This window comes from Cavia porcellus, unplaced genomic scaffold (assembly GCF_034190915.1).
Source record: "Cavia porcellus strain 051 isolate PalLab524CR breed Dunkin Hartley unplaced genomic scaffold, mCavPor4.1 scaffold_1, whole genome shotgun sequence".
NCBI classification, from domain to species: Eukaryota; Metazoa; Chordata; class Mammalia; order Rodentia; family Caviidae; genus Cavia; species Cavia porcellus.
The window spans coordinates 165,217,188-165,237,849 of NW_026947484.1; the positions used below are offsets into that span (position 1 = coordinate 165,217,188).

Below are 20,662 nucleotides of genomic sequence, written 5' to 3' on the forward strand. Positions count from 1 at the left end.
TCACTGCAGAGAGGCTCACTGTGACATGAGCTGCTTCTCAGGTTGTTAAAGCAACAATCACAGTCACACTAACCCCCGCTCTGTCCCTGAGCTGTGGTCTCTGCCCAGCCCCTCCCCGCAGCTGGCACTTCACGCAGTGTTTCCTTTTACAACATCATGTGGCACCAGGGGAGGGACGTTTGGTCACTGTCATCACTGCTCATACTGCTGGTGCACCTAAAGCATCCATCCACTGAAAGGCCAGAACCCGGAGCTCCCTGAGCAGTGGCAGGAGAGGGAGCCTCCCAGGCCAGGGCCAAGTAAGGCACAGGTGAAGCCCTAAGGAACTCTGGTCCAGATCAGGGTCCTCACTCAAGGTCCTTCGTCTCACAGGTACCTGTGTTCCCAGACCTACAACTCCAAAGCCACATGTCTGTCTGGAGCCCAGAATCTCAGGGCAGCAGTCCTGACCTCTGTGACCCAGGTTTGCACCTCAGAGCAGATTCCCATGGTTCTCAGGTTTGGTCCTCGAGGTGACGCTTCCGGCCTGGTAGTCTCATGTCCACTTTACGTAGAACTTAAGGAGAAGGTGGCCGACTGTTTGTCCCGGAACAAATCCAGAGGAGGGGTTGGGGTGCCCCTCCCTCCTTGTCGTGAGCCGAAGTGCCAGTGATGACAGGGTCCAAACATGAGGGAAGTGAGGGGCCTGGCTCAGGGCCCTAGCGTGCTGTCACCAGGGAGGACAGAGGCTTCCCTGTGTGAGGGGTGCCCCACAACATGGCTTCTCCTGGTGGGAGCTCGGAGGACGCGGGCGGGGGAGCCCCACAGAGCCCTTTGCAGCCCCGAGCCCGAGGTGCGTTTTTCATTTTACCTCCTCCCTGCCTCCCTGGAGAGACTCACAAGCTGTGCATGCAGCTTACAAACTGAGACAACAGAAAGGATTCACCAGTTGCACGCGCGCACACACACACACACACATAAAGAAAGCGCTTCTGACCAGGTGATCATTAGATTGTCTTAAAAATGTTTCAGATATGCTGGCTGTGGTGGTGGTACCCACCTGAAGCCCTGGTACCCCCGAGGCTGAAGCAGGAGAATCCCCATGAGTCAGAGGCCAGCTGGGCTACACAGTGAGTTCAAGACCAGGCTGGACTGCATAGCAAGACCCTGTCTCAAAAAAGACAAGTTTCTGACACAAACAGTGTTTTAGTATCACTACCTCAAGGATTTTATCTCCAGTTTTCAGCGCATTGGTCCTGCCTGCTGGGCTGTCTTCCAGGACCTGCTTGATGAATATGCCCTTCAGCTCCTCCCCGTTCTTCAAGCGCTTGATGACCATCTGTCCACCAACAATGCTGATGCCCAGAGACACGCTGGGCTCTCTGAAAATCTCCACACTGTAAAAGACAGAAGCGAAACTCACTTGAGAGCAGCTTGATTTAGTTTGCTGTGCTGTCCCGAGGAATATTCCATTTGTGCCATATCTTTGTAACTTGTTTCATAAAAGTACATTTTCTAAACACATTTTTAATAAAAGTCCTGTAACTTATACCTGGTGCTGAAATCAGAGGTGTTATCAACAACTGATGCCATGTGAGAGTTTACATTCTGGAACAGATGACAAATATAACTCGGGACTCCAAGAGGGCCAGTGGGCCTAAGTTCCTGTCTGAGCTACAGTCTGCTTTCTGTGCTGGGTCCATCTCATTTATATGCACAACATCAAAACAGGAAAGGGCGAGGAAATAAATAGATGGAAAAAAATCAAGAAAGCCACACAGATTATTTTTAGTAAAGAGTTCTGGCTTTTGGAATAAAACAAAGTGGCCACTTGGAGCACCAGGTACAAGCCTGTCCAGTTGGACTCTGACTCTGGGCTCTCGTACCTCTGGCACCTCTGACTCTGAGGCTGGAAGGCGGCCTTTTCCCCATCATTTTAAAAACAATTATGGGACTTGCTGAAACCAAAGCGACCAGACCAGCGATGAACACAAAAGAAGCCAGGAGCCAGAACATAGCAACTCAGAGCTCTGAAGGCAAAACTCAGAATTCAACTGCGAGAAGAGAAGTGGTGGGCTGAGCAGGCTGGGGGAAGAATAACGCGTGGAGTGAGAACCTGCTGTCCCCAGCACCCAGCCCTGACAAGGACTCCAAGCTCCCCAAGAGAGCCAGGTTCAGCGTGGGGTGTCTGGAGGGGCAGCAGAGGCCCCGCCGCTCCCTGCACCCTGGGCTCCAGCTGGTTTACCCTGTGCTGACGTCAGTCAGTGGGGTCCTTCGTGTTGGTTCCAAGTCACTGAATGAGACAGAACGGGACTAAAACGGAGGCGCATGGGGAATCACTGCACTCATCAGAGCAGGTAAGAGCATCACACTGCGTGAGGTGCAGCTCGCACCAGCCGGTATCATGTGGTCCTCTCAGAAGAAAAGCCCAAGGCACAGGTGGAGCACCAAGTAAACAGTATAGCGGAGACTCATGCAAACCGGAAAGGCGCCCGGAGACAGGCGACAGGAAGGATGGAGGTGTGGCGTGTGCCCACTGCCCGCCAGGGAGCCAATCGTTACACACTGCAAACGTGTGCCCCCAAAATAAAGCCTAACACAGTGGTGAAAAGCCAAGCATGAAAGAGCAACGCCCATCAGACAAAGAGGAGACCAGGTCTGCGGCCTCTCAGAGCCGGCGAGTGACCACCTACATTCTCGGGGGCCCCCAGTGGCTGAAGCTTGGTGTCTCTTCTCCTTCGCCTTCTTCTCTCTCAGGCAGCTCGCTGCAGGAAGACAGGAGGGAGCACAGCTGAGGAGACTTGCTCTCGGTCATTGTGTCTTTTTTTTGCATCAAGGTCTCACTATGTAGTTCAGGCTGGCCTTGAACTCACTTTGTAGCCCAGGCTGGCCTTGAACTCACAGAGCTCCTCCTGCCTCAGTTTCCCAAGTGCTGGGATTACAGGTCTGTACCACCGTGCCTGGCTGTTCTCATTCTCAGATGCTGGGAAACTTTTGAAACTGCACAACCTACAGGTACTAAACAGCTTTAAACTGCTAAAATATTGGTGTCAATAAATATGCAAAACAAACTCAGACTAGGTTAACATTCAACACAGCAAATCCCACTCAGCAAGTCAGACAAAAAGACTTACGATCTGTAAGTCATGCAATGATGATAAACACATATTGGTACTTTAATTCAGAAGTCATTTTTCTAAATTAGTGCCTGATTTGCACAATTTCACCTCAGTTTCTCTTTTAGAATGGGAACTTAGTACTGACTGACCAGCTAGGAGAACATCCTGTTAGGTGGACAAGGCAGCGCAGTGACCACCCCTGGAGCTGAACTGCCCCCTGCCAGGCTCCATCGGCCACTCTGAGCACCTGCCGCCCTTTCCTGGAGCCACCAAGAGCAAATAGTTCTCTGGGTTCCATGTGTGTTCCTTCACACAGTCGCAGGTGTGCACAGAAGACACACACTCAGAGGCTGTGCAGCACAGATGTGCGCATTCAGCAAGCGCAGAGCACTCGGCCTGGCTGGGCTCTGCCAGGCTCTGTGGTCCTGGGGCCACTTAGACCCTCAATGTGACCCTTGATGAGCTGGACAGCTCGGTCCGTCACCACTCTGGGTCTCACGTCCCTCCCTGCCCTCCCCACATCCCCGTGATCGGCCCTCGTGATCCGGAGCTAACCTCCCATCTCCCAGCAGCCACTCTGGGCAACTGTCTGGGCCCAGGACACTGCATGTGCCGCCTCATTTTCAACACTGTGGAATTCTCGTAGTAACCACTTAACATAGCAGGAGGGCTTATGGCAGTGTTTTCTGTATTTCCCAAATGCTCCACCAAAATCGTGCATTTGCAGAGACGCAAGGTGTATGCCCTGCTCCACAGCGTGAGCAGCAGCGGCCTACCGTGCGTCGGCTGCGTGTCTGGAGGGCCACGCTTCGGAAGGCTGTGTGGCTTCTCGGGGCCTGGCCAGTTGGTAGAGAGGCAGGTCGTGCTCCCTCCTCTGAGCCCCAGTGGGAAGGTCCAGGAGCCTGCTCTGGCCTGGGTCGGCACCTGGGATCGTCATGCCTGAAGACAAACACAGACTATAAGACACACAGGATCCTGTAGTCACTCAGCAAACAGCAAAGGGTGTGTCTGCAGGAAGGTGGGAGCCCTCCAGAGTGGACAGTGTCAAAGTAAGCAAGCGACAGTGCAGTGCAGAGGGTGGGGTGAGTGTGAGGGCGCCACTGTCTCAGGCAGGGCGATGGCTACTTAGAGAGGAAGGCCAGGCTGAAGAACACACATTAGTGATATCTGATGAGCCAAAGAACCCCCTCTGTGACAGCACTGGGCTGTCCTCCGTCCTCAGCCTCGCCTGCCACACCACAGGCCGTGTGCCGTACCACCGGCTAGAAGACAGTCACCCTGTGGGACAGCGGACACACAAGTGAGACCAACACAGGTGTGTGGGGTCACCGCCAAGTTCTTACACCTGCAAGGTCAGAGCTCCATGGCTGAGCCACACTCGCAGCCCACCAGGCAGGTGTTTAAAGGCCCTGTTCATAAATTTCCGAATTCACAATGTATTCGAAATTCTGCAGTTTAAATGCTCACAAAATTCCCACACCAGAGTCTCATGAGTTTTCATTTCTCTGTGGGCAGCGGCAGTGCTAAGCCCAAACTGCCTGATGCAGAGAAGAGCCGCTGGGGACCTCACTGTCTCTCCTCTCCCTAGGCCAGGCCCAAGAGCACGCAGTCTTCCCATTGAAAGGAAGGAAGAGAAGCCAAAACTTGTCCTTCACCTCCGCCCAGGTAAACGCCGGGAGCCCACGGTGCCACTACCACAGGTCACTGCCGACACACTGCGTGCAGCAATCACGCTGAGTGTGGACATGTGCACACGCGTCTTGGCACGCACCACACACTTGCACAAAGGACACATACGGTAGGTACCTCTTTAACATTAAATCAAAATGAGTTTTTAAGTAAAAAATAAGGACATACTGTTTCCTCAAATAGAAATAAAATCAGAAAAACTGCACATACCCAGTTCCTATGATGAATGTAAACTTCATGTACTGCAGATGCCTACTAATGAAATTTACTGTGAGAGTTGACCCCCCTGTTATAACCCCCTCCCCGAGTTATAAAAAGCAGCAAAGAATGTTTCACTCCCTAACTCCCCAGAGCGGGGAATGAAAGGGTTAACTCCCTAACTCCCCAGAGCGGGGAATAAAAGGGTTAACTCCCTAACTCCCCAGAGCTATCAGAGCAGAGCAGAAAGAAATGCCTAACTCCCCAGAGCTATCAGAGCAGAGAAAAAAAAAAGAAAGAATGCACCTGCAAGGTTGTTCTGTCTCAACGAGATAAGTAAGACAAGTAACTGTTCTGTTCTGGGCACATAGTGACTGGGCTAGGACCCCCAGTCTCCATGGTTACTCAACCCCAAACCCCTCCAATCAATTTCTGTCAAATCCTATGCTGCTCAAAATTAACCAATACAATCTGCTTCTGTAAACTCGCTTGCCTCCCGTTTGCGCCCTTAAAAACCCTGCACAATTCCCCCTCGGGGCCCTCCGCACTTGTTTGCCTGGGGGACCCCATGCGCATGGAAATAAACTTTTTTCCCTCACCAAGAGTTGAGTCCTTGGGGTCTCTTTCCCTGCGGCGTCGGCCCTAACATTTACAGAAAGCAGCTCAGAGTTAACATAATTCTTAGAATGGATTTGGGGCATTTGCATCACCCCATCTGTGCCACAGAACCTGTGCATTTTCCATACCTTTGAAGCGTGACTGTGGGTTTCTAAACACACACTTGCAGGGCCTGGGAATGCCGTTTATTTTATCAACTGAGAGCCCAAAACAGCTCTGTTCATTCAAACAAGGCATAGGAAAAGCTTGGAAATCTATCTACACAATACTGTGCAAGGTTATGGTTTATGTCTGGATGCCTCCAAAGCCTGTGGGCTCATCAGCCACAGCATTGGGTAAATGATTGGGTCACGGGTGATACGTAACACTGGATCAGTCCACTGAGGAGTTTAGAGCTAACTGTGAGGCTGGTGAAGCCTGGATGGAAGAGGAGGGTCGCGGGGTGCGGCCTGGAAGGGTGTGTGTACGTGCATCCCTCCCTCCCTTGGTCCTGCCCTGCTTCCTCTCTGCGGTGCTCCGAGCAGCACTCGCCCTGTGCATGCCACCCTGCCTTGGAGCCTGAACCCTCTACGAACTGTGAGCTACATAACCCTGTCCTCCTTATGTTGTGGGTGCCAGGTATTGGTCTCAGCCAAAAGAAAGTACCTAAAACAGCAAGACTCTGGGGAAGAAACCCAAGGAGTTCCGTGTTGTTCTTCATTTTCTTCTAGAAAACAGGGATAAGAGAAACCTATCCGCACAGCTGAGTTGGCCCTGTACAGCCGGGTGCAGGAGGAGCCCAGGCAGGCCAGGGTCAGCCAGGGGCCATTCTGGGCGTGTGGGGCAGCTCCCAGCAGCCAAGAGCTGGGGGTCCAAACAAAATGCTTTTCTTGCAAATTACTTCTTTAAAAATTGTGTTCTTGAAAGAAACAAATGTATCACAAATTATGTGAGTAAAGTGTTAGCTGAAAGCTCAAAGAGATAAACACCACACCACTGTGATAAACATGTGTTCATGTGATAAACAGTACAGTTTTTACTGCAGCGATAGGAAGTAAAATGCACACTCTCACCAAGAAATGTGGTGTTTGATTTGTGTGCTTCTTGCAGAGCTTTCAAACTTTCTGGCAGAATTTAAGCTAGAAGACACGCCCAAGAGAAGAGATCTCACTCAGCTTCTGTTCTTTGGTTTGTTTCCCAGCGAACAGTGTGAGGAGAGACAAAGCGTTAACTCCACGGCTGCAGCCAAAGCCCCCAAAACTTTTCAGTTTCTCCAGTGTCAACACAGGCATTGTTCATTCACACCTTTCAAAGTTCACTCAACAAACATGCACAGAGTCCCTGCTGCTGGGCCAGGAGCTTTCTAGGCACTGTGCAGGTGTCCAGGGTTGCCAAGCTTCTGTGCTGGGGCTGAGGCATCTGGGAAGGAACGGGCATCGGGGACATCGGCTGGGAGTTGTGCATACAGAGAAGGCTGCTCTGAGATGGACATGACTTTACAAGGACTTCTGTGTGCAGCACAGAACGGGCCCAGACTCACGGAGTTTTGGGGGATGAAAGATAGACTAGAAAAGGAAACAAAAGTCCTGTACGAATCTGACAGTGAATCTCAGTTAGTGCTTTTTTTTTTTTTTGTCTTTTTCGTTTTTATCGGTACCAGGGATCGAACTCACAACTGCCTGCTTGCAAGGTAGGCGCTTATGCCACTGAGCTAAATCCCCAGCCCACTCAGTTAGTGCTTTAAATGTAACAAGCCAGGTGTGGGGGCACATGCTTGCAATCCCAGCATTTGGGAGGCTGATGCAGGAGGATCACCATATGAGTGTGAGGCCAGCCTGGGCTACACAGGGCGTTCAAAGCTACACAGTGAGACCATGACTCAAAAAAAGCAAAAAAGAAAAAGAAGAAAAAGGTGACCGAGAACTAAGCATCTGACAGAAAACTACCCCACCTCACGCATGGGTAGGTTGGAGCACCCCCACCCCCCAGCACATTTCTGGCTGTTCTCTCTGACTATGCTTATCTGAGGCTGGGGCTTTTCTCCTGGACTCTCAGGACTATGGGTCCCGCTCTGTTGCCCCACACTCAAGACGTGGCAGAAAACTACAGGGACTATTTAAATAAAAAAAAAAAAAACCCACAAAACATGCAGTAGAAGACACATCGCCCAGAAGCCCCTCATGTCCTCCCCTGGCTTCTCACACACTTGTTCCACAAGCTGTCTTCCTGGGCCCCAGGCTCGGGACAGGCCCGGCACTGCCCAGTGCGGGGGCTGCAGGAAAGCAGAGGAGCTGAGCAGGGCTGGTTCTGTTCTCAGGGCATGTCCTCATGGCTGCCCCGCTGGCTCTGCATACACTGTCAGAAGCTGGACGAGCACTGTGTCCCTGGGCTTCTGCGGTGCTGACCAGAACAGGCACCAAGAGGCGGATAGCACAAGCCCGTGCTGGCCAAGAGCGGGCTCCAGAGCTCTGCCACGGGCACCAGGAACAGGAGAGGAGAATCCACGCAGCGGGACGGGGGCTGAGTAACTCAGCAAAGGGGAAAACCAGCAGCTGACAACACGCTGAGCGCCAGGCCACTCGCTTGCCTGCAGGCTGGCCTGGTCCCTGCCTCCAGGACAGACACTGGATAGAGATGACAGCAGCTCATCCTGGACTCAGTCCCGGAGACTGCCCAGGTCCCTGTCCTGCAGTCATGCTGTGCTGGTGCCCCGCCCGGATTTCTCTCTCAGGTGGGTTGGTTTCAAGTTCCTTGAGGGCACACAGCTGTGCTGGTTGAGGGGTGTCGTGGTCATCTCATCTCGGCAGCGGAGCATGCTACTCCGCTGGAGTGACACAGGGCCTGGGATGAGCCCTCTGCACACAGGCTCCCAACGGTGATTTTACATTAACTGTGCAATGGACAAATCTAAGACAACCTTCTAGGAAGGGGCGGACCCTGGCTCAGATCAACAAGGGTGCCCTCATAACAAGCAGGGAAATCCCTTCCCAGGGGGCAGGCTGGGCTGCGGGAGCCAGGCGAGGGGGCTGGGACAGGCGAGGCAGACAGGGTGCCCGGAGGAAAACCCCAATCAGAGCACAGTGAACTCCATGCATGGCTGCAGAACTCTGCCCAGCCCTGCAGCAACAGCTCCTCATGGTGGTCAGCACAGATTTGACCTTCCCGCCTGCCCCAAGTGCTGGCTCTGGGGCCTCAAAATGCCACCCATATTTCCAGATGTGCACACCAGGCACTGTTCCCAAAGTCACCACTCCAAGAATAAATATCCAGAGTCTTGCAAAGTGACCAAGGCAATCCAAGGTTAAATGGTGACCCCTGAAAAGAAACACCATGTCCCAGAACCCATAAATGTGACTCCACTGCAGGAAGGGTCTTTGGGGTGCAGTTGAGTTAGAGATCTGAAAACAGATCATGCTGAATTTCCCACATGGACCCCAAATCCACAGGCACAGGCAGGGTTCAGAGAGGGACAGGTGGCCCCTCACAGACAGTGTCAATTGCTGATTCTTGAGGCCCTAGTAACTCGCTCCAGTCCATCCTGGCGCACCAGCTGGGTGACCAGGCAGCTACTCCCCCAGACAGCGCCACATCTGTGCCACTAGAATCGGGTTGGGAGGGGCTTCGCTGGCTTTAGGGTGGCACCTGGGGATGCGTAAAGCCCCCGCCCACACAAGGATAGTCCCCCGTAAAGCAGCAGATGGGTCCCCTCGTTTATGTGTGTCATGATCAACTTCAGGGGCTTATTGGCCAGAGAGAGCTAAAATGCAGTGAATTTAAACAGCACTGTGCCCAGAGAGCTCGAGGGCTGAGTCCCACTTCTCCCAGTCTTGAACTTGGAAAGCTGGATGGATTCATCCAACCCCACCTAACAGAAAAAGCCAGCTGCAGGGAGCTAACGAGGGCCGTGATCTCCAATATAGTGTCACCCACTGGCCTCCAGAACCACCTGGTCACTCTCTGCAGCTGTACTGGATGGCGTCCTGCACCCCAGGGCAAGGCCCCCCATGCTCCCCTGGGAGCCAGGTGTGCTGGGCAAAGGCCAGCAGAGCTCTGACCGCTGGTCTGGGAACCACACAGCAGAAAGCAGCCCCCTCCCCACCTGGGCGTTTGCATGCTAAGTGAAGAAAAACTCTCTTTAAAGTCAAGTTTCCAGCAGTTCATGAGAGCTCCTCCCATATGAGGGGAGCAGGAGAGGCCCACACTTTCAGAATTCTTTGATGGAGACTAAGTTATTAATGTACTAAAGACGGCTATAATACACGGTTGTGAAATGTCTCATAAATGTTTAAAATATGTCTTTATGAATATTTAACAGCCCCTGGGCTGAGCTAACAGCACCACTTAGGAGCAGTGGAGACGCTGCGGCGAATTAGTGCAGACGAGGTTCAACGTCAGGTAGCGGTTTCAGTTTTAATTGGCTCCACTCAAAACATGACGGGAGGCAGAGGAAACGGAAAAGCCCTGCAGAGCGGAACCTGCAAATCTAAGCTGAAACCTGAGCCAGGGTTGCCTTTTCAGATACTGTGCAGCAGAAACACATGCAAAGCCTCAGAAAAGTTCACAGAACAGAGAGACCGCAAATGGCCAGTCTGTGCCCATAACAAGCGAAGCCACGCACCTAAATCCAAGCTGCTTTCTCCGGATGAACCAAGATGCTCTGGGTCATCGAATGTGCCATGTGGGCCACTGGCGTCAGAGGGCACGGAGAGGGGGTCAATGCCAAACCGCTCTTCCATCTCGAGAGGAAAGAAAGAGACAGCGTTAGCAGTCGCTGGAATGCCGAGAACTTCGTGTGCACGCAGCCAGATAAGAAGGGACAGTGCCGGCTGCCCACACTCACCCCCAGCAAGAGGTCACCAGCGCCAGCGTCTGGCATCTGCATAAGGCCAGGCCACAGGCTTGCTCTCTCCAAGCACTATGTCTGCAATAAAAGTTACTTTCTAAACACTACTAGAGAATTGTTTTTTTTGTGGTTGATTTTTTTTCTTTTTGGTACTGGGCTTGACAGGCAGGTGCTGTGCCACTGAGCTGCATCCCCGGCCCCTAAACACTACTGAATGAACATAAGTAATTGCTCACCGAGGCAGTGAAATGCAAGTCCCTACACACGGCCTCCTGGGTCTCATGGCTCGGCCACTGCAGCCCTGAGTGCCTTGGCCCAAGCTGCATCCCTGAATTTTCCCACTTCTCTGTCTGCAGCTTCGCTCAGGCCTGGGGCTGGTTACCAGGCCAAACTGCAGGGGAGCACTTGCCTGGGGCTCCTTCTTGTCTTCCCGAAAGCCTAAAATATGCTGGGACAGAGTATTTACATGAAAGACATTTGAGGCCCAGCAGTAGCAAGAGGGCTTGCTTCAACCTTCCTGCTGGAGGAGAGTGTCCTGGTGGAATGCTCTGGGGGAAGGGGCGGTGCCTCATCCACAGGACAGTGTTGCTCAAGAGGCCGGGGCTGGACAGTGATGACTCCGGGAGACCCCTCCGCGCTCCATGCCTGCCTGGCTGGGGCTGCCAGGCTAGCAGGCACCAGGGTCAGCTGCAAGGTTCACCCTGGTGCTTGCCAGGCTGGAGCCACTGGACAAAGGCCTGCAACTCTCCCACGAACTGTCAACGGCTTGGGACCCAGGAGGTCCTTAACCTCAGCACTCAGGAGGCAGAGGCAGGACAGAGACGAGTACAGGCCAGCCTGGGCTACACAGTGACTGCCTCAAAAAACTGCAGAAAACAACATAAAAAGAGGCCACGGGCTTCGCAATGGGCAGTGGGTGCACCTGTCAGCAGCACAGGAGTGGCCCTGGGAGGTGGCTCTGTTCCCAGTGAAGACTGTGGCCTCTGCAAGCATGAATGCACACGCACGGCACACACACACACACACGCCCAAGAGACCTAGATTAGAGTTAATAAACTCATAAGTGAGCTACCAGTTTTGAAGCTACCATGTTTTCAATTAAAAATAGTTTTTCTGTTTTGTGTAACAAGTTTTGTTAGCTTTTGTTTTTTGCTCTTTTGTTGGTGAGAAGATAAAGCTCATTATTTGAAGAAAAATGCAAAAAATTTTATAGCTAATATATCTAAATTTAAAACACATTTTGGGGACAGATGGGATATAGGTTGGTAAGTTTGATTTATTTATTTTTAAAAAAATTGTTTTTAGCACTGGGAATTGAATTCGGGTCTATGTACTTGCCAGGCACGCTCTTATGTTGGTGAGTTATATCCACACCCCAGAAACTTCAGATAGTCTTGGTCTAAGAAACTTAGAATGCTGCTATAATTATTATTATGTTAATTCATTTGCAACATAATTCCATCTAGGAGACCAAAGCTGAAATTCATATAGGTGCCTACATAACAGTATCAATACAATGGATTGTCTGTTGTCAAGGATTTTACAAATGATTATCACACTTTTAACTCATACCTGTGGCCTTTCATTTTAATGCTGGAGTTTGTATATGTGATTCCTAAAGTCTTTCAATCGCCACTTGATCATTACAGTAGTTTTCCTGTTTCAGTGGCATTAGTGACTAGTTATCATTTTATAATTTTAGTTGTGCTAACTTATTTAACATTTTAGATTTCCAATCTAATGTACAAGACAGAAATCTTGGCTTGTCAGTGTGCACAGTCTATCCTGAAGTGTTTTCTCCTCACTTGAGATGTGATTTTCTCTAAATTCTCTTTGATTTATGGCATAATGCCACATTCAATTTTCTCAGGATCTTATTATGTTGAACAATGTGAAACTGCAAGATTTGATCATTTTAACTAAAAAAAAAGATAGTTTCATAAGGATTACCCTAATAGGTATCTCCCTTTGTTGCTAATTTCAATACTCAGAGGATTTCAAACTACAGATGTTTGAGAACTTTTTTTCCACATACAGTTCTGCTCTTTAACTTCCTGTTACAGTCTTTTCCCTATGGGGAAAAGACTGCATGTAAAAAATGTTCATGCTAAACATTAAGGGTCTTCACGTACTCAGTTACTGACTCAGCAGTTTCTAGAACATCAGGTTGCGTCCAGCTGTGTGCTCTTCCTCTGGCCAACTGTCAGCCATGGCTCTGGGTTAGAGAGAAGCTCTAACCCGAGGAGAGTATGGAGAGGGGGTCTGTGTCTAGGGAGACCTGCACATCACTCTGTCCTGGTGAGCTCCTCGTGCCCAAGGCCCTGGGTCCAACTGAGCAGTCGAAGCCGTCTCCCACCCGTCTCAGGATGGAACGTGCTCAGGGTGCATGCCGTGGGAGGCAGGCACTGCCCTGCAGTGCCATGGGGGACATTTTCTCGGCATGCCGATCTTTTTTTTTTTTTTGTATTTTTCGTTTTTATCGGTACCAGGGATCGAACTCATGACTGCCTGCTTGCAAGGCAGGTGCTTATGCTGCTGAGCTAAATCCCCAGCCCCAGGCATGCTGATCTTAACGGATACTTTCAACTGATACAGTCCAAGTCAAGTCTAATCAGGGGCCTGCCTTTCTCAGTCACAACTTTAACCCAGAACGCAGTCTTGAAAAGCATCATTCTGCAAATGTGCAACTACAGAATCAGCATTTGAGAGCTCAGAAATATGTTAGAAATCATCTTTTAGGAGCCGAGCTCCAGAGATAGGATTGAGAGGGAGGAACCCTGCCCAAGGCAGATGCAGCTTACTGACCCTATGCAATGCTGCATAACGAAGACTCCTGCTGACAGGTGCACACTGTGGGGACCTTGTGAACAAGGACTGACAAGCAGAGGACCTTTACATTGTGCACTTTGTTTCTGAAAGCTAGCAGAAGTTAGGCAGGGAGAGCAGGGGAGGTGTGGATGCTGTGAGGTGATGCCTTACCATGTACTGCACGTCGGTGGAGTACACGCTCCGCAGGGACCTAGCATCTGGGGACTCAGCACCACCGGGACACTCATCAGACAACCACTGTGCACCCAAGTGTAGCTCCTGGCAGGTCGGCGTGGGCGTAGCATCCTGGAGGGACGAGGCGGGGCGCAGCTCCAGGGCCTGGAGGCGGTGCTGGTATAGTGCATACTCCTCGTCCACCAGCATCTCTTGTTCCTCGCCCAGGTCCTGCAGTGCCGGGCTCAGAAATTCCTGCATCTCCCAGGCCTCCGGGCTGTCATTGATCTCGTTTTGCTGGGACCGGAAAGTCTTCCCCAAATCTAGAAATGGTTCGTCTACAAGCTCTTCTCGGAGGTACGGTTCATCTCGAAATCCCTGAAAATGGAACTTGCAGCTGTGTTAGCCTGTTCCTGCCTTGGCCCTCACAATGCCCTTGGTTGGGCAGTTAAAGGGCTGGCCACCACTGAAGTCAGTCCGCAAAAGCCACAGCCCTGAAAGGCTGGGACCCTTGCGAGATCTGCCCAGAGAACGTGATCAGCCTGTTCCAGGTGCATTATCCATTAACCACGTGAAAGGAATTTGCTAAATATTTAATCCATGCACCAAATACAAAAAGCAGCGAATAAGCAGATTCACTTCAAGCCAATACCCAAGAAAGCACTCCTAGCAAGTCCGGGTGTCACCATAAGTGACTTGGAAGGGAGTATGGTTATTTAAATGCACAAAATTGTGCTAAGGTAAGCTGAAGCCATGGACAGCACGTGTCAACCAGGATTCTTTTACATTTATAATAGAAATATGCTTCCACCTGTGCTAATAACATCGTAAAAGAAGCAACCATGGTGAAATTCTGTATTCACCAAGCAAAATGGCAATCTGCTGCTGAAACGGTAACAGGCACACAGGTGCGGACAGAGACAGACACCTGGTGACCTGAGGACCTGAGAGCCTCTGCCTCACGAAGCACCTCGCCAGCGGGTGAGGGCCAGTTCCCCACAAGAGCTGATGACGACTCCTACTTTAAACCTACCCACCATGTGCTCCCCAGCACAAAGTCCCAGGATAAACCCCTTCAGACGAGGTTACATTCCTAGGATAAACCCACTTTCACCTTACTTTTATCTCAGCTAAACATTGTTGTGGCAAGGATTTTCAATTAGTACAGTGTATCAAAGACTTCAGTGTGGTTATTTCTTTAAAGAAATGCAGTCAGAGGATGTGGCTGAATAGATCACATGGTTAAAATAGTTTATCCAAAAATTCTACACTTAAAAAAAAAGTAACAGATGTTCCAAGGACATAGATCAATGTGAGATACTGCGAAGACCACCAGTTACTGCTGAGCTGACACAAGACCACCCCTAATTGCAAAGGACGAAAAGCCTGGTTCACTTAAGAATAAAAAAGTTAGGGGCCGGGGGTTTGGCTCAGCAGCATAAACACCTGCCTGGCAAGTGCAAGATCTTGAGCTTGACCCCTGGTACAAAAAAAAAAAGGAAGAAGATAAAGCACCAAAATATACTGCCTATAAGACAAGATAAGGAAGGTGAAAGTCGGTTGTGCAGCTCCATTTCAAGTGTGGTCTACTTTCAGCTACATGTTCAGCTCCTCGGGATTTAGCCCAGATGGGCGACACAGAGTGAGCCCTGTGCCGTGTGGAGACGGAAGGTGACACGGCAAAGGCTTCCGTCTAAAAAAAATGACGCCAAGTGAGCCGGTTGTTGAACACTTGGCCAGGGAGGGGCAGCGAGCTTTGCTCTCCTCTACAGAAACCTCAATGCACAGCAAATCACCCTCACAGCAACGAAGTCACCAGTTACCTGGGGGGCTTCGAGCAGGAGAGGCAGCTCCACGTCTCCTGTGGCTCCTGCAGGTCCGGCCTCGTCTTCGTTACTGCCTGACTGCAAAGCTTGACAGCTTCCTTCTTTCTCATCTTCCTGAAATGCAAACCATGTTTACCGTCAGGCAGCTCCATTAGGCAACCCAAGCTCTCTTCGGGTCCATTCTCATCTCATGCAAGCACACAACAAAATGCACGAGAGCTACCGCACGGAACAAGGTGCTCTCACAGTGAAGGGGTAGCACGTAGGTCTGGGCTCCCTGCCTTCTCAGAGCACCCCAGGAAGTCACCACCAGCACACGGCCTGGTGCACGGATTCACCATCTCTCCTCAGACCCACTCCGTGCACCTAGTGTGGAGACACACACTCTAGGAGTGGGGCTCTGATTAACATTGTTTACTGGGGAGGAAAGGGGCACACTCATTTTCTGCTTTGTTTTTATTGGTGTTTGGAAGTCAGAAGAGATTTTTTGGAAATAAGAAGGAGAAAAGGTTTCTCTAAGAGGGAATCTGAAAAGCAGAATTTCCCGTTTTTCTGAGATAAGTCTCGCTATGTACTGCAAGCTGACCTTGAACTAACTCACTGTGTGGCCTGTGCTGGCCTTGAACTCACAGCAATCGTCCTGCCTCAGCTTCCCAGGTGCTGGGATGAGAATGTGAACCACCACGCCTGGCTCAGGGCACAGTGGCTTGCCCAGCATCAGGTAATTAGCTGGTTCTTGTTCAGAAGGTGAGCACCAGCTGTCTGCTCTGGGCCTGGGTCCTGTGACCACGTGCTGGGACCCCTTCCTTGATGGGCAAGGCAAGCCCAGGAGCTCAGTGATCCACCCAAAGGGCACTCAGCCTCATGAACCACTGGACCAAGAGAAACCATGGCTGACTGGCCACAGTCCCGCCACCAGGTCAGCCCTGGTTCTGAAGTCACCACGTTTCCAACAGTCCCTTCATTTGAGTTGGCCTGTGGGACCCAGGTATTAAACAGGTGGGTATTATCTACCTTGAATAAACAGCTTGGTTCTACAGCTGCCAGACACTTGCAGGCTCTCTGCCATGCCAACCTTAGTGTCTTCCCCAAAATGTCCACCCAGGGCCAGGACAGAACCCTGGGCCTGGACAGCCCCCTGCTGCAAACATGAGGAGCTACAGTGCCTTCCAGCTCCGTCTGCCCCATGCCCCAGGCTCCACAAGGCTCAGTGAGCCCTGGTAGGAGCTTGCTTGACTGTTGCAGCTTGATGTACCACACAGCCAGAAGCTGAGGTCCTGCTTCAGCGGTGTGATGACCCTGGCCAGCCAGCTGGAGTGCCAGACCAGGCCAGGGACTGTGAGGGCATCTCGTGTACCATGTGGGGCCAGGGTGCCACTTGAACCCTGTGTTCAAACTCTGGCACCAAGAACAAAAGCAGAAGGTGTGGTGACTGGGAGGAGGTTCCTGCTGCAGGACGCCCGGCTTCAGGGTCCCGAGGTTTGTCTTAGAGGAGAGCCCCCATGTAACGGCAGGGGAAGGGAGCCAGAGGTGCAGGAAAGAAGGCTGTAGGAGCATGGACACCTGTCTTGTCCTGTCCTATCTGTGCACCTGCGCCCCATGAAGAGCACCGTCACCACACTGCAGACACAAAGCCACAAAAATAAACATAATGGAAACCTCCCACATGAGCACAGCCACCCACCTCCGCCCACCAGCTGGGGTGCACAGCCGGCATTTCTGCAGCAGGCAATGCACCCCAGAGGACAGGAGATTTTCAAAGCTAGGAAGATTCCCAGCAGTGGATGCTGTACTGCAAGATGGAACCTCTCCCACAGCGCCCTTCTCAGTGTGCACGGCTGCATGGAGCCACACAGGACAGGAGGAGAGCCAGGCCCTTGAGGCCATAAGGACTCAGCAGCCTCTCTGGGTGCCTGGCCATTCCCCAGGGCTCCTGGCAGGCTGCAGGCCATGGGTTTGAAGCCACATGGCCAGAGACAGAGTCCAGGTCTCCTGAATCCTGCCAGCAATCAACCAGTCACCAAGCGCCTGCATCAGACACATTGCACGAGGCCTAAACAGGAACCCCAGGGCACTGTGGCCGAGAGCCTAGGGCACAGGGCTGGAGGTGCCTACTGGGTTCCTGCTCAGCTCGGCCTCAGCTGAGATCAGCGCCCAGCCTGTGCATGTGACAGAGGCTGCAGGAAGACGAGGCCTGGTGGACATGGTGTGGGTCATTGTGTATACCTGAGAATCCCCTTCTGTCACAGTGTCAGTGTGTGACTTCCAGCCACATGCAGCAACCCCATGGGGCATGTGAAGCTCAGGAGGGCTGGATCGTCAGGGCTCCGGATGCAGGCTGACAGGTGCTATGGTGTCAGCCAGGAGCCGACAACGCACTAAGCACCTGTCCTGACCGTGACCTTCAAGCCCCAAACCCTGCAGGGTGGACATTAGTTTCTGGATGTTGTGAGCCCATGGTCGCACACACATCTCCCTTAGATCCCCCTCCTTCAGCATCCCAGGACTGTCACTTCCACATCAGCCAAGCAGCACTCACCACCAGTGGCTTGCAGATGCCCAGCTGCACGGTGCCTGGGGGCACGGCCTTCAGCACCTCCACGGCGTCTGCAAGGCTGGCATCCTCTAGACTGTACTCGTTGACAGAGACCAGACGGTCCCCAGGTAAGAGTGCACCACTCCTTTCTGCCACTCCGTCCGCTACCAGGGAGCGGATCACGATCACTGACCTCGTGGGGTCCAAGGGGTCCTGTGAACCAAGGCGGGACAGGTCAGCTCCCCGCAGCCCGGTGCAGGCCAGGGTGGCTGTGTGCAGCAGGCCTGCTGGGACTGGGTACTCACACTCTGAAAGAGGCCAAAGCCAGTCTCGGCTCCTGTGTCCTTCACAGGATACCAGCTGTGTGCTCAACATGAACAAGCTCTCTGGTCAGACTTTTGGGACCTGACATTTCTTGCAGATCCAAGGACAGCAGGAGGGACCTCTGCAGTGCTCTGGCCCTGCAACACTGCAGGCTGAGATGAGGCCACCATTGCTCCCTTGGCTAAGACAGTAGTGGCAAACCCATGACACATGTATTGCTACAGGCACTCAGAGCCCTCTGTTGACACCAGCCCAGCTAGCCAGCAGTCAGGTGTCATGTCTAACTGTAGCCTTGGCACCTTGTGATAAATAAGCAGGTTTTGTGTGTAGTTTGGGCACTCATCGCTAAAAGGTTCATCATCACTGCTCTAAGAGAAGTGCTTGAAGAAACTACAGGCACTGTGCAGGATCCCAAAGGAAGCAATGGACGCACAGCAAAGACACGGAAGCCACTGCCTCCATCACGGCAGAGAGTGAGCTCACTGAGGCCTGGAAACGAGACTGGGGCAGAGCACACTCTGCGTCTGACCCCATGACACACACACACACGCATGTACACACATGCACAGTGTCTTAAAATAACACACCCCAAATGAGGACAAGGTGGTGTCTCTAGTTCAGAACCATTCCAATAAGCAGAAGGAACCTAGCAACAAAGCCAGCATGGAGGTCTCCTGTGCACCTCAAGGGCTGCATCTTTTCATTAGGTAACAGAGGTGACAGCGACATTTCCACTGGATTAATACTAGCAGCTCCAATTGCATGTGGCTCTGGTTGTGCCTGCTGTGCAGGTGGCCCGGATTCCATCCCTAGTACTGAAAGGGGAAAATTTTAAATTTTAAATGGAAGCCGGCCAGAAAGCCGCCAAGACCAAGCGGACATGTGCGGACAAACCTGGAAACAGAACCTTCCTTTCTTTGTGTAAGCTTCTCTAACAGGTGGTTTTACAATGTAACTTCAAATGTCACTTTGTACAACTCTCATCTTTACTGCCTTTGTGTAACTAGTGCTGATGGCCTTGAAATGTAACTTATAATGTAACAGAACATTTCTTCTTCATATAACTCATGCTTTTTATAAATGATAGCCTTGTGATGTAACCTGAAATGTTTAAACTCCTTCAGCCATCCAGGACGTCACCCAACCCTCCAATCACATGCGCCAAATTTGCCTTTGTACCTCTTTGCTCATTTTCCCTTAAAAGCTCTAAAGTCTCACTGGGAGGGTCTCTCTGTCTCTCTCTGTCTCTCTGTATCTCTCTGTCTGTCTGTCTGTCTGTCTGTCTTGTACTGGGAATTGAACTCACAACCTGGGAATTGAACTCACAACCTCACACTTGCCAGACAGGCACTGTTTCACTGAGCCATGTCCTCGGTCCAGGGCTCTGATGCTTTCGGAGAAATCCTAGGCAGGCACCCACAGGAGTAATAAACTGCCTCCTAACCGTGGTGCCTTTTTCCCTGTGTTTGGTCCATATTCTGCAAAAGTACTGCACCACTACCTCTGAAACACAACACAAAACAACTCGTGTCTCCACGATTCCAGTATATTATGTACCCAGCCTGATAACCACCACTCATCTCTCCTAACAACAAATCCAAGACACAGAGGAATCCATGGTCTGAGTTTCCTAGTTGAGGAAACTGAGTCTCAGGATGCAACAGCCCTGCTAGGTAGGAGCACAGCAGGAAGTGGTCAGGACACTGGCCCTGCGGCCATTGTGAGGACAGTGTTGGGAAGAGAGGCATAAAGGATGGGGTGGAGCTGCATCGTGGGGACTCCCATAGCAGAGCAGTCTGTGTGTTTCCAGTGCAGGAGCGGGCATGGCAGAATCAAGGTGCTACGACCTGGAGGACACAGAGCTGGGGTCTGTGAGCTCCGGGCTCTGGTGGCAGTGCTTGGTTTCTCCAAGGTCTCCCAGAACCTGTGAGTCACACACCAGGCTTCACCTCCCAAGCACTACATGGATTTGAGCAGAACCAGGAACCAACAGGAAAGGCCCCCAGGGGCTGTGCAGAGCTCCTGGTCCCTAAAGAATGGACTTGACTCTCCTGGAGTGGCCACAGCATAACGCCTATGGTGGGTTGCCAGCACACTGAGTTTTGTACAACTACAACAAACAGCTCTGCTTTAACAGTTCTGTAACCAGGAAGGTGCTTCAGGGAACAACGGAAACAGAAAATGGAAATGGAAGTCAGCTCAGGGAAGATAACACCTTTCCAAGCCAGCTGTGACGTCCATGCCTATAACCCAGCACTCAGGTGGGAGCTGAGGCAGGAGGATCGCTGTGAGTTCAAGGCCAGCCTGGGCTACACAAAGTGAGCTCAAGGCTGGCCCGAACTGCATAGCAATACTCTGTTTTAAAAAACAAACAAACAAACAAATAAATAAATACAATTTTTAAAAAATCTGTAACTTTTTCTTTGTGGTAAGGAATGTTCCCAGGAACACGTCAAGAATCAAAATGCTGCGGTTAAAAAAAAAAAATGTTGCGTTAAACAGATGAGTAGCCAATAGAGGGCACTAGAGACCAACTGCAGAGCCTCAGAAATCAGCGTGGCCACGTGCC

At 51.5% G+C, this 20,662-nt stretch overlaps 1 protein-coding gene across 8 annotated transcripts in view; it reads right to left on the reverse strand.

Annotated features, from left to right (window-relative positions):
- Positions 1 to 20,662, reverse strand: part of Patj (PATJ crumbs cell polarity complex component) — a 198,154-nt gene that overhangs the window by 124,822 nt on the left and 52,670 nt on the right. For 7 of the 8 annotated variants that reach the window (XM_063259666.1, XM_063259664.1, XM_063259665.1 and 4 more), the window contains 7 exons: positions 17,773 to 17,982; positions 15,231 to 15,347; positions 13,405 to 13,785; positions 10,201 to 10,318; positions 3,875 to 4,037; positions 2,673 to 2,744; positions 1,199 to 1,376 (listed from right to left, as the gene is read on the reverse strand). In XM_063259666.1, the coding sequence (XP_063115736.1) occupies positions 1,199 to 1,376; positions 2,673 to 2,744; positions 3,875 to 4,037; positions 10,201 to 10,318; positions 13,405 to 13,785; positions 15,231 to 15,347; positions 17,773 to 17,982 (1,239 nt within the window). The remainder of the gene's footprint in view (positions 1 to 1,198; positions 1,377 to 2,672; positions 2,745 to 3,874; positions 4,038 to 10,200; positions 10,319 to 13,404; positions 13,786 to 15,230; positions 15,348 to 17,772; positions 17,983 to 20,662) is intronic. The other variant, XM_063259667.1, reaches the window with a different exon arrangement.